The 13,161-nt window shown below is 41.9% G+C and overlaps 1 protein-coding gene across 5 annotated transcripts in view; it reads left to right on the top strand.

Annotated features, from left to right (window-relative positions):
• The window catches only part of FGD4 (FYVE, RhoGEF and PH domain containing 4), a 108,759-nt gene that overhangs the window by 63,892 nt on the left and 31,706 nt on the right, over nt 1-13,161 (top strand). For all 5 annotated transcript variants that reach the window (XM_088652261.1, XM_060279943.2, XM_060279950.2 and 2 more), the window contains exons 2-3: nt 4,453-4,614; nt 12,829-13,009. In XM_088652261.1, the coding sequence (XP_088508387.1) occupies nt 4,453-4,614; nt 12,829-13,009 (343 nt within the window). The remainder of the gene's footprint in view (nt 1-4,452; nt 4,615-12,828; nt 13,010-13,161) is intronic.

Raw genomic sequence — 13,161 nt, 5'->3', positions numbered from 1 at the left:
ATATAAATGAATGTTTTCAACATCAAATTTATATTGGAGAGCTTTCTGAGTTACCATAATACTGAGGCCTGTACTGGTGGTAGATACAGTATAAAGAAATGTTGCAGGTGAACGACTTCATACAGCAGGACTCTCCTGGCTTGAACTTTGCCCGTGAAGAGCAGCTGGAGGAGGAGGAGAGGGCAGAGGGCGAAGAAAGAGCTGAGAGATGGAGGGCCCCCGTCTTCCCATTCTTTGGACCCCCTGGGAAACTCAACAAACCTGCTGTACCTGGAACTGTGGACAGCCTGATGAAGTACTGTCTACTTTGGGCCTGCCCATAAAAACCAAGTCTATAGTGAGACTTTTGTGGCTGACAGGGAAGCTGTAACTGTGCATTTTTGTAATATTTTTTTTAAGTTGTCTGTTGTTGCTTCAGTTTTCTGCACACTGCTTATAGATATTTTAAATATATTAAGCTGTATAGAAATCAATCAATCAATTAATCCCAATCAGGGGAACTGGGAAACCCATCCAGATGGACAGGGTATAAATAATAAAAAATATTATTATTTTCAAGGCAGAAACAGGAAGTGCAGGAGTGTTGATGAGACATCCAGGTAGATTCTTCATGTGAACACAAAAGACGGATTGAATGCTCATTTTCCTTCTGTATTGTATAAACTAGTGGCTGTTAAGCTTGGCAAGTGTGCTGTGAAATAAGCAATACTGCATAAGTACAGTGAAATTGCTGCTCTGTTATTAAAGCATTCCTGGAGCTTGCTCTTTAACCAAACCAGAAAATGAATTCGCTATTCAGCTTTAGGGATAACATTCATGTTTAAAATTAACTACCATGGTTCTTCTATAGAAAAACACCAGCCTAAAATAGTTCTGCAACTGAGATTGAGTTCCAGGCACTCCTCCTTCATAAGAAATAGGAGCCATAGGATGGGGATCATAGTTCAGGGTTGTTAAATTCCATTGAATTATTATAGAAATTTCCAGTAAGGTAAAGGTAAAGGGACTCCTGACTGTTAGGTCCAGTCGCGGACGACTCCGGGGTTGTGGCGCTCATCTCGCTTTATTGGCCGAGGGAGCTGGCGTACAGCTTCTGGGTCACGTGGCCAGCATGACTAAGCTGCTTCTGGCGAACCAGAGCAGCACACAGAAACGCCGTTTACCTTCCCGCTGGAGCGGTACCTATTTATCTACTTGCACTTGATGTGCTTCTGAACTGCTAGGTTGGCAGGAGCTGGGACCGAGCAATGGGAGCTCACCCCGTCATGGGAATTTGAACTGCCGACCTTCTGATCGGCAAGCCCTAGTACTGCATACTAAAGATTATGCATTAAAGATTGTGCATATAGTCGACTAATTTATATATTTAACAAGTCTATATTTTTTAAAAAAGTATTTCAAGAATGAAGAAAGCAAATGCTCTTTATTGTGAGGAAATCGAGTAAAGCCACTAGGTCAGTATTTTTAGAAACAGGATACCACAGAAAGCTCGCACACATACTAGAAGTTTAAAGACTGACCCTTTTAATAGTAACCTTTTTATCATCTCAAACCATCTCACTTTTCCGAATCAGTTAAAGGTAAATTAAAATTTTTCTGCAGATATAGCAAAACCATTTTTTATTTATTTAAATAGCACTTTAATAACAGTTGACTTATGTGTGTCTTTGCTATCCATTCAAAGTCCTGTCCCATGACCTTCCTATTGATCTCTTCCACAGCTCTCTCCTTTATCAATTATTTGATAAAACTCTGTAGGTTAGCAGTTCCTAGATCAGGGAGTTGGGAAGTTCACTGATTTTGGATAAGATTGTGCTCCCTCTGAATTAACAAGTACATAGTTCAGGACTCTTCTAGATCCATCTTTGCCACTGGAGGCCCAGATAATTTATGGGGCAAGATTGGTATGCAAATTTGGAATGAATATTCTGGGAAAACCTGTTCTTATTACTTAGTATCTAGGATAAAAATTATACATTACGAAACTAGTTCCTGCTGGTTTGCATTCAGAGTTCCTCAAGTACAGTGGTACCTCGGGTTACAGACGCTTCAGGTTACAAACACCGCTAACCCAGAAATAGTACCTCAGGTTAAGAAGTTTGCTTCAGGATGAGAACAGAAATCGTGCTCCAGCGGTAGCGGGAGGCCCCATTAGCTAAAGTGGTGCTTCAGGTTAAGAACAGTTTCAGGTTAAGACGGACCTCCGGAATGAATTAAGTTCTTAACCAGAGGTACCACTGTATACTGTTTTAGTTTGGGAAGTGGCACTTGGAGTTATGTCCATCCTTACACTGCAAAATTGGCATTGTAAAAACAAACCCTAAATGAGAGAGTCTGCATTAATACAGAGGATGTACACCACAGTTTTGTCACTGAAATTGATCCTTTCCTCTCTTCCTTTCCAAAAAGGAGCTATTAACAATGGTGTCTTACTTGTGACTATGTCAGTGCAGGATTTCCATTCTCACAATGGTTTATTCAACATTTCATTTTCCTTGCACATGTCTTTCTAACGTAGGTACAGTATAAGGTTTTTTAAAAATTGTCCATTAACTTTTAGTAGCTACTGCTACCTAACATAGCTTAAGGTTCCAACCCATATCGTCCTCAACAATCACATGTCACATTTCCTGATGTCACTATTAGGAAATTCATTCTACATATTGTGCTGGCCTCTTGTTGAGTACAGGTAGCCAAATTCTGCAGCTGTTCTCTCAGAGCATCACGTTGACCGTGTCCATCTATTGTTTTTACAGCTGCATTTGTGTCATATTTTTCCTTATATCTGACAGGATTTTGGAACGCTTTTCTTTTAAATTCTCCTCCTTAATATTGTTCATCTAGCCAAAGACATTCCCTTAGCTGAAGTGATGTAATTGTTTTCTGCCTTGCAGTATAAAGCCTAAGCAAAATTGTCATGTGCAGTTCTGGGGTGGAACAGAGACAGTAGAAAGTTTTTGGATAAAGTAGCCAAAATATGAATTGGTGCGCCTTGGAAAATACTAAGGATGTGCAAAGGGTTTGCAAAGGGGTTATTTAAATCTGTAAATTGTCCTCTGAATTGACAGTGACTATATTCATAGTGTAATAAGAAGCGTAATTCTTATTGGTGACTTCTAAATTATTTGATAGCTATAGTGCCATAAATTCTGCCTTGTCTATTAAATCACAGCAAAACAAATGCAGCCCCCTATGTACTAACCTTGAACATTTCTGCTCATTCTAGCATTTTAAGGCAGCACAGATTTCCAATTGGAAAGCCCAAGAGGTTCACTAAAAAGTCTAAATCAAGGCAAACAGCCTAATCTTTTCAAAAACTACTGCTGAAAAATATAATGCAGAAAATATAATGCAGAAAAATGTCTCTCATTACTGATATGGTGTTTAGTACTTTATGAAACCCAACCAGATGGGCGGGGTATAAATAATAAATTATTATTATTATTAAAGAAAAAAAATACAATTTGTGGGTAAAGGGTAACAGACACAAAAATCGCCCAAATGACCATTGGTAAGATGTTGAAGGACCAGTTAAGAGAAATTAATATAAAACAGGGTTTTATATTTAACTTGTTTACTGTGAAAGAATCCTGTGATTCCTCTATGGATGGCCAATTCTGATTAAACATTTTCATGGCTGTGGAGAATCATTCCCAAGCCACTTTTTCCACGATAACCTAAAACTTAATGCAGAGCTTTTACTGTGAAAGTTGCCTTTAAGAAAAGGTCTCCAGAGTCAGTGAAAATTGAGACTTGTCTGGCAATCATACTTATGGCCTGTAAAACCACTGGGCAATGTGACTACAGTGGTGCCTTGCTAGACGAATTTAATTCGTTCCACAGGTCTTTTCTTATAACGAAAAATTCGTCTAGCGAATCCCATAGGAATGCATTGATTTTTTTTATTTAATTTTTTTGCCCATAGGAACGCATTAATTGAAAAAACCTTTCGTTAAGCGGAAATTTCGTTAAGCAGGGCATTCGTTAAGCGAGGCACCACTGTATTGGGAAGTGGACAGAAGGATAAACTAGCAGCCCAATTCACAAGGCTGTCTTTTAACACACTTTTTTTGATGTAGTAGAAGCTGAGATTAATTTGCTCTTGCAACGGGCCATAATTGTACCAAACACATTACAGTCACAACTGGAAATTTTGCACGTTTTGGCAGCTTGCTGTAAAAATGAGAAATCACCAGCCTCTTTGAGCATTGGTCTCTCCAATACCATGCCTAGTTTCAAATGTTACTGAAGTGCACTCTCCTAAAAGTGCCTGCAGAAGTTAGGCTTATCCAGGTTTTCCAAGTTGTTGCTCCATATTGTAAGGGGGGGGGGATAAACCACTCTGAACTCAGCTATTAACACCGAACACAATTTCTTCCCATCTTCCTTATATGAGCTAGCAAGGAAATTCATATGTTCAGTCATGTTCACAGTTGCCTTTTCTCCTTCCAGGTGGCAGCACATGTCCAAAGATCTTCATAACTCCGCTGTGCACGACAAGCAGCACAACTAGACTGTATGAGCCGAGCATTGGCAATGAGGTGGCTCAGAGAATAAATGGAATCGTACCAGAGAAGCCATCTTCACAGCCAGCTTCAATTCCAAAACCACAAGGTCAGTAGCAGCTCATATCTGTGACCAGCTGTTGACTCTCGGAGGCCACCAAGTCAAGTACCTTTACCAGTATTTTGTGGCACAAATAAAATGGCTCACTCTCACACACTAACCGATCAGGTTTTGTGAGATTATAGATGCATTGTGGTGAAAATAGCAAGGGATAGATGCAATTCTTGTCTTTCTTTATTTAATTATATACCGCCCTATACCCAGAAGTCTCAGGGCGGTTCACAGAATAAAATCAAAATATAAAACCACAAAATACATAATCAAAATAAAAGCAACACAATAACACCCCCCCCAAAAAAACCACCACATTTTAAAGGCATAGGATGTCAATCAAATCAACCAAAGGCCAGGTTAAAAAAGGAATGTTTTTCTCTGGCGCCTAAAGGTGTATAATGAAGGTGCCAGGTGAATTTCCCTGGGGAGAGCATTCCACAGATGGGGAACCACTGCAGAGATGGTCCGTTCACGTGTTGCCACCCTCCGGACCTCTTGAGGAGGAGGCACACGAAGGAGGGCCTCAAAAGATGATCTCAAGGGCCGAGTAAGTTCATATGCAAAGAGATGGTCCTTGAGGTATTGCAGTTCTGAGCAATTTAAGGCTTTATAGGTCAAAACCAGCACTTTAAATTGGGCCCAGAAACTAATTGGTAGTCAGTGCAGTCAGACCAGGATCGGTGTTATATGCTCAAACCATCTTGCTCTGGTGAGCAACCTGGCCTCTGAATTCTGAACCAGGGGTGAAGTTTCCAAACCATCTTCAGGTGACACTGCAGGCTTATTTGCCGTAAAGACAATTCCTCCAACTTGCTAATTGAGGAAAGCTTAGGGCATTTTCTTTATTCCGGATCTTTGTTCAGTCAAAGGTCTGCCCTGAATGGAGTGGAAAATATTCAAAGGCTGTCTTTGCTATTCCAGATCTTTTCTGCCAATAAACAACAGGCCCTGACCTGGTTTTGTAGAGTGTTAGTTGGTACTTGGTTTCTTTCTGAAAAGCAGCTTTAAATCTCTGGAAACCAATTGTATCAATTGGGGGGGTGGAATTCAGGGGGGGGGAAATGTGTGCAATGTTTAAACTTGCTTTAACATTTTATTTTATTTTTTTACATTATATTGCTGCTATCTGAAGCAAACAACTACATGAATTTAGCCTGGAAAATGTTAGTTATTACTATCCAGGGGTGCAAATAGGGCATTAGAAAAGAGTGAATGAAGTTCACAGAATGAAAGCTTCTTTTCTCTTCCCTCCACTCTGTAGCCAATTGTGCCCCTTGAAAATGCCTCACCATAGTTCCCTTCTGAACCATGTGGGATGGTGTGGATGGGAAGCTGTCCATAGCTGTGTAGGCCTAATCATCCTCTATCACATTGTTATCTCCAGAGAGAGGTTTTTAGGGGTGGTGTAGGTGGCTGTTGGCCAACTCATTTCAGCATTTGTTTAGCCTTTAAAACAAGGCACAGCGTGTGTGTTTACAGTGTTTGCTAAGGTGATACCACATGTGCATACAGATCAGCATGACCTCAAAGTAAGTTTTTTGGTCCAAAACTAAATGGTTTGTCTAACCAAATTCCTGGAACAGTGTGCACTTTCATAATCATGTAAACAGAGAAACCTTAGGATAGGCAGTCTGCTGTATGTCTGTTACTTTGGTGTTTTGGAATACAATGGCACAAAATAATGGACTTGTGTAGATGCCAAAGCAATGGTGGTCCCTGTCCTGTACTATCTGTTCTGATAATTCTTGGAACAATGGGATGGGATATGTTTAATATTTAAGTGTTCAGTCAGAAATTTTGTTTAGACAAGCAGTGAGTTAGGAGGGACATGACAGAGGTGTATATGATGAAGTACAGTGGTACCTTGGTTTATGAACACAATTGGTTCCGGAAGTCTGTTCATAAACTGAAGCGAACTTTCCCATTGAAAGTAATGGAAAGTGGATTAATTTGTTCCAGATGGTCCGCGGAGTACTTAAACTGAAGTGTACTTAACCCGAAGCATGGGTGTAATTGGTTCCGGAAGTCTGTTCATAAACTGAAGCGTTCATAAACTGAAGCGAACTTTCCCATTGAAAGTAATGGAAAGTGAATTAATCCGTTCCAGATGGGTCCGTGGCGTTCGTAAACCGAAAATTCGTAAACCGAGGTGTTCATAAACCGAGGTTCCACTTTAGATAGAAGTTTTCTCTCTCCCATAAAATATTAGAACCTGAAGTGATCTAATGAAGCTGAATGTTCAGGACAGATAAAAGCAGTATATATATATATATATATATATATATATATATATATATATATATATATATCAGGACCCAGGTGGCGCTATGGTTAAACCACATTGCCGATCAGAAGGTCGGCGGTTCGAATCCCTGTGACGGTGTGAGCTCCCGTTGCTTGGTCCCAGCTCCTGTCAACCTAGCAGTTCGAAAGCACGTCAAAATGCAAGTAGATAAATAGGAACCGCTACAGCGGGAAGGTAAACGGCGTTTCCATGTGATGCTCTGGTTTGCCAGAAGCGGCTTTGTCATGCTGGCCACATGACCTGGAAGCTATATGCCGGCTCCCTCGGCCAATAATGTGAGATGAGCGCACAACCCCAGAGTCGGTCACGACTGGACCTAATGGTCAGGGGTCCCTTTACCTTTACCTTATATATATATATATATATATATATATATATATATATATATATATATATGTGTGTGTGTGTGTGTGTGTGTGTGTGTGTGTGTGTGTGTGTAGTGCAGGAACCTAAGGCCCACGGGGGTTGTTTAACTGGCCCACAAGCCACCCCCGAGCCACTCGCTCAGCGAGTCCCCATGCCCTGCGCTAAACCGGCACAGCATGGTGCGGGGACTCGCTTTCGCGGTGCCAGAAATCACGTCTGCACAGACGCAGATGTCGAAAATTGTGGGCATGCTTGCTCACACATGCACACGATCCAGCCCATGGAGGGATCTCCGCTGGAGTGAACCGGCCCAGGCGAGGTAAACCTTGCTGACCCCTGATATTAAACTATGGAATTTGCTACCAAATATATAGTGATGATCATCAGTGTGGACTGCTTTTAAAAGAGGATCAGACAGATTGCTGGAGTATAAAGCCTTCTGTGGCTATTAGTCAAGGATGACTGTCTTCAGATATTATTTCCAGTATCTGAGATGATACTCCTCAGAATACAAGTTGCTGGGAACTCTGCTTGTGGGCATTTCCTTCTTGAGGAGGTTTCCCCTGAGATGTGACTTATGAAATACTAATTGTGCATCTGTAGAAATTGTTTTATTGTTTTTAGTCTTTGTAGGAATGGATTAAGTGAGTTTTTGTTTCCTTTCATTTTATCTTGAACTTATCAATGGTTTCAGGCTGTGAAACAGTTTATAGAATAAAGTAAGTTGTCGGCCACAATGAGAACTGGATGCTAGACTAGATGGGCCCTTGGTATAATTCAACAGGGCTGCTCTCAGGTGCTTAATGGAAGGTTGCTTTTAACATTCTTCACTCTGCTCAAGATGCTTTCTATATGACACAGCTTTGTTATCATTAACACCATCTAAGCTGCTGCTTAAGAGGGTTGGAGGAGAACTCAAAACCACCAACATGACTGAGAAACAAGAAGGCTACAGAACAATCCTAGGAAATAAATCTGAATGGAAGTAGCAGCAGCTTGTTGTTTAGTCGTGTCCGACTCTCCATGGGGTCACGAAGAGTCGGACACGACTAAACGACTAAACAACAACAAGCTGCTGCTACTTCCATTCAGACTTATTTCCTAGGATTGTACTGTAGCCTCCTTGTTTCTCAGTCATGTTGGTGGTTTTGAGTTCTCCTCCAACCCTCTTACATTTTATCATCTCTCTCTGTTAGCTAGCTGTTCGATTTCATGGCAATTAGCTGATGTTCACTGGCCTAGATCTGCCTGTCATTACTAGAGAAAACACAGAGTAGGAAACAGCTCAGTCTCTAACAGCATGCAGGTGGATGTCAAAGCAGATTTGAAGAACACTGACAGATAAAACAGCTATAATGAGCAATTACAACAGTTCAAAGAAAAACAGGGTGGTGGTGGCTTTCCCTCCATAATATTTTCTTAAGTTTTCTGAAGACCTCCGTTAACATGGGGAGTAGGAGGAGTTGATGGGTCAGTTACAGATGCCTCATTACAGAAAGAAACACTTGGTTTTCATCCTGCTGGGATGCTTGTAGGGATTGTGATTTTTGTTACAATTATTTTTAGCATCCTGTGCATTTGCTCTCCATGCTGGACTGATTTTCTTGAGCTATTGTGAGTCCTGAGCATGTGTTTGTGTGTGCATGCATATACTTTTTCATGAGCTTACAGGTAACTTGGTCCTCAGAAAATATCCATTTGTTCCAGATTCACAGGTGATAGTTGTACTTCACAGAAATTGCCACACAAGGCATGTGACTGACCACCTTTGGTTTGCCAAAGTTTTGAGGTTTTGTTTTTTTATTTTAACATTTTGATTCTTTGATTGGGTTTGGAATTCAGGGACCTGTTAGACCACGGTTCAAAACCCCACTGAGCCATGAAGCTTACTGAGTAACGTTGGACCAATCGCTGCCTCTTAGCCTAATCACCTCACAGGTTTGCTGTGGGGATTAAATGAGGAGGAGGAAAAACATATATGCCACCTTGCACTCCTTGGAGAAAAGGTGTGATGCAGTAAGTGCAATAAATAAATTGGGGAGAGACTGCGGCTTCAGCTGGGAAATTCCTTTCTTCTTCTTTTGGCAGCCGCGTATCTAGCCTAAAAGCTATATTTCATAACCCCTGATGTGTTGAGAAGCACTCTCTCTCCCTGTGTGTGTGAAAGAGAGAGGGGGAGAGAGAAAGGGCAGCATTCGAAATTAGCTGGGTGCCAGTTGTGCCAGTTTGCAACAGGCAGCCGGCCTTTTGTGAGGAGGTGGAGATGTCTGGTTGTCAAGTTTGGCCCCTAACATCTCCATCTGGCTAGCTTGTGTGGCTGCGATGCCACACCACTCAGCTGGTCTGTTGGGCAGCACAGCACCATTAGATACGCTGCCCCACAAATCAGCTAATTCATGTGGCAGCACGGCACCAAGAGACATGTGTGTCTTTTGGTACCGCACTTCCCCACAGACCATTTGCTTTGTAATCTTGCACGCACAAAAATGCACCTAGACATATCATTGTGGTGACCATAAACTAGATTTAAGGTGCTATTTGGCTCCTGGATTTTGTAGCTCAGTTTCCAACACTGAGAGGCAGACAGACAGATAGAGACTTGTCCATTACTGACTTGGATTGAGGAATATGGTTTGCTTGTTCCTCTCCCTGATTCAGGTTTGACCCTTGGTGCTTGGGTGTGTGTGTTTAGTTTCAAATAATCCATGCCCCATCAATGTGTCCACTGGTGTATTTTCTTCTGTAAGGACTGTCTCTAGGTTTACATTTATGTACCATTTGATTGCAATAAAACCTCAAAGTGGTTTAAAATAAAGGGAGTGGTCTGTTTTGAGTTATTGCCCAGCCCTGGAAATAGCTTACCGTATTAGGCTAGAAATTACATCTGAGCTTATGCAGAGTGCTTTTCCTTGCTGTTGAATAAATACCTGGTATTCATAAAGCCATTACTGAATGTTTTGCATATATTATCTCAATTATCCTTGCAAGAGTCCTGTAAAGCCATTATTATAATTCCCATATTGCAAATGTTTGAGAGAATGCAGAGGCTGAGAGGATGGCTTTCCTAAGGTCACCTAGTAAATTGGAAATTGCTGTAGAGCATCTGCCTTGTATGCAGAAATTCCCAGGTTCAGTGGACTGGCACCTGCAGCTAGGGCTGGATATGTCCCTTGCCCGAAATTCTGGAGAGCCACTGCCAGCCAGTGTAGTTAATGCTGAGCTAGATACCAATGGTCTGGTTTTTGTATGACAGCTTCCTATCAGAGATGGGCTCTGAGGTGGGGTCTTCTTCATTCATTCACATCGTCTTATGCAAGCCTATGTACTACGTACAGAAGAAGTTCCTCTCTGGCGAATTTTGGATTGCAGGCCAGGGAGAGTTTTGTACATGGCATTGAGATAATTTTGAAAGAAATTGTTGGACAAGGCACACCTTAGTAAAAAGGCAGAGAAGCCAAAGAAGAAAGAGTTCTGGCTAGAAGAGGAGGGGCCAAAGAGGGTCCATCAATGACCTCTTGCCCAAAGGCTTGCAAAAAACCTGGAGCTGCTTCAGCTGCAGGAAGTTCCAGAACATCTTACAGCACGGGTGTCAAACACAAGGCCCGGGGGCCAAATCCGGCCCGCCAGACCTCGTCATGTGGCCCACCGAGCGCCCCAGCCAGCGGGACCCAGCAGTGGGACCTTGCTGCTGAAGCGCTGCGCCAACAAAGCGCCGACAAACAGCTGGGGCCGGGGAAATGCTTTTTGCCCCTGGGTCCCTTCGCGCTCTTTTCTGACGCTGAATCAAGGCGGCGACCCCCCCCTTCCCTTTCTTTCTTCCTCCCTCTCGTTCTTATTCTTTCTTTCCCTCTACCCTGTTTCTCATATTTTAAGACATACCCATAAAATAAGCCATAGCAGGATTTTTAAGCATTCAAGGAATATAAGCCATACCCCGAAAATAAGACATAGTGATAGGCGCAGCAGCAATGCCGGCCGTGGCAGGAGGAGGAAGAAAAAAATAAGACATCCCTTGAAAATAAGCCATAGTGTGTTTTTTTGAGGAAAAAATAAATATAAGACGTGTCTTATAATATGAGAAACACGGTATTTCCTTCCTTCTTTCTCCCTTTCCGTCTTCTCTCCCTCTTTCTTTTTCTTTCCTTCTTTATTCTCTTCCTTATTTACTACTCTTCTTTCTCTCCCCTCTTTCCTTCCTTCCTTCCTCTCTCCCTCCCACTCCCTCTTTTCTTCCTTCCTTCCTTCCTCCCTCCCTCCCTCCCTCCCCTCCCCTCCCCTCCCTCTCCCTCTCCTCAGAAACATAGGACTTCTGGCCCTTAAACCCTGGAACCAGGAGAGCAGCTCCAGTGAGTCAACCTCAGCCAGTCCCTTTGGTGAAGGGTGGTGGCTCACTGGCAGAACATCTGTCCTGCATGCAGAAGGACCCCAGCATCTCCAGGTACTAGTAGCTCTGCAAAGGTCCTGCATGAAACCCTAGCGAGCCTCCACCACCCAGTGCAGTTACCAAAAATCATTTTTCAATAAATTGTACAATAATTGTACATTTGAATATCTACTTGCCATTATTCTGACTATGTTTCTGCTTTCAGAGCTAGTTATTACTTACATTATTACAAAAAAACGGTAATAATTGAATGCAGTGACAATAATTTATGATAATAAAGAGTGGACACATAGTCCTACAGATACAACCGGCCCTTTGAGGGTGACCAAACTGCTGATGCGGCCCCCGATGAATTTGAGTTTGACACCCCTGTCTTACAGCATCAAATCATTTGTGGGCTTTGTGAATTAGCCTTGCTGCTGTGCTCATTAGTTATACATCTCTTGAAGTTGTAGAGGCTGGATCTTGCTTAAGTACCTAAGAAGATGTAGTGTGTGTGTGTGTGTGTGAGAGAGAGAGAGAGAGAGAGAGAGAGAGAGAGAGAGAGAGAATAGACAGAGTACACCATTTATTTACATGTGTCTCCCCACTTGTACAGGGGTTCTGTTCCTGGCCGCCGCATGCGTCACTGGGATTCCCCTGTTCCACCCTGTCCCCTTTCGGTGCTGAAAACAGCATGTGTGTCACTGGGAGCGCACGTGCTGATCATGCACAAGTGGGGAGTTGCCTGTATTGATTTTCATACAATTTATATATCACTTGATATATAAAACAACAAAAACAAAAACACCCACAAAGCGGTTTACAGAAAGAATGAAACAATAAAATCGCCAGTAAAAAGAGCTATTAAAACATTTAAATAATAATTAAAATCAGTGATCAGCTAAAAATGGACTAAAACACATGTAAACCTTCTACATATCTGGGCAGGCACTGAAAAGAGTACAGTTTTTGTGTTTATAATAATAGCAGTGTTTATAATAATAGCAGAGCTCTCCTGGAAAAAAAAATGTAATCTAGGAAATCTGGTGGTTTTGGAAAGGGTTTTAACAATCCCATTGGCCTTTCCGGGAGTCACAGTGTTAAACAGCTTTGATATATGAAATGCCTCCAAATGCAAAATACAGTATAGTATGTTCCTTTTTCTTCACAGTGCCTCCAAAGCCATTACATCTGCAGAATTCACAGTCATCCATTGCCCACCAAACCCCCAGGCATAAAGCTTTACATTCTACGAAGCCAAGAATGGAGGAAGTTACACCTACCTCTTCTTGCGTATCTAAAGAAAAAACTAGTAAAGTGTCTGATCTCATCAGTCATTTTGAAGGAGGCAGGTAAACAAGTTTGTTTCATTTTTGTTCAAAAGGGCACAGATTAAAAGAAGCATAAGTGACAATGAATGAGGAAATGGTGTGTGCTCCACTTTTACAGCATAGATAGATGGTTGTGTTCAATCTAGTGAAGTGCAAAATTGGGAAGCTGATAT

The sequence above is a fragment of the Zootoca vivipara genome, chromosome 9 (genome assembly GCF_965207765.1).
Source record: "Zootoca vivipara chromosome 9, rZooViv2.hap1.1, whole genome shotgun sequence".
Lineage (NCBI taxonomy): Eukaryota > Metazoa > Chordata > Lepidosauria > Squamata > Lacertidae > Zootoca > Zootoca vivipara.
Note: the sequence above shows the minus strand (reverse complement) of the source record. Positions and strands in the feature narration are given on the sequence as shown.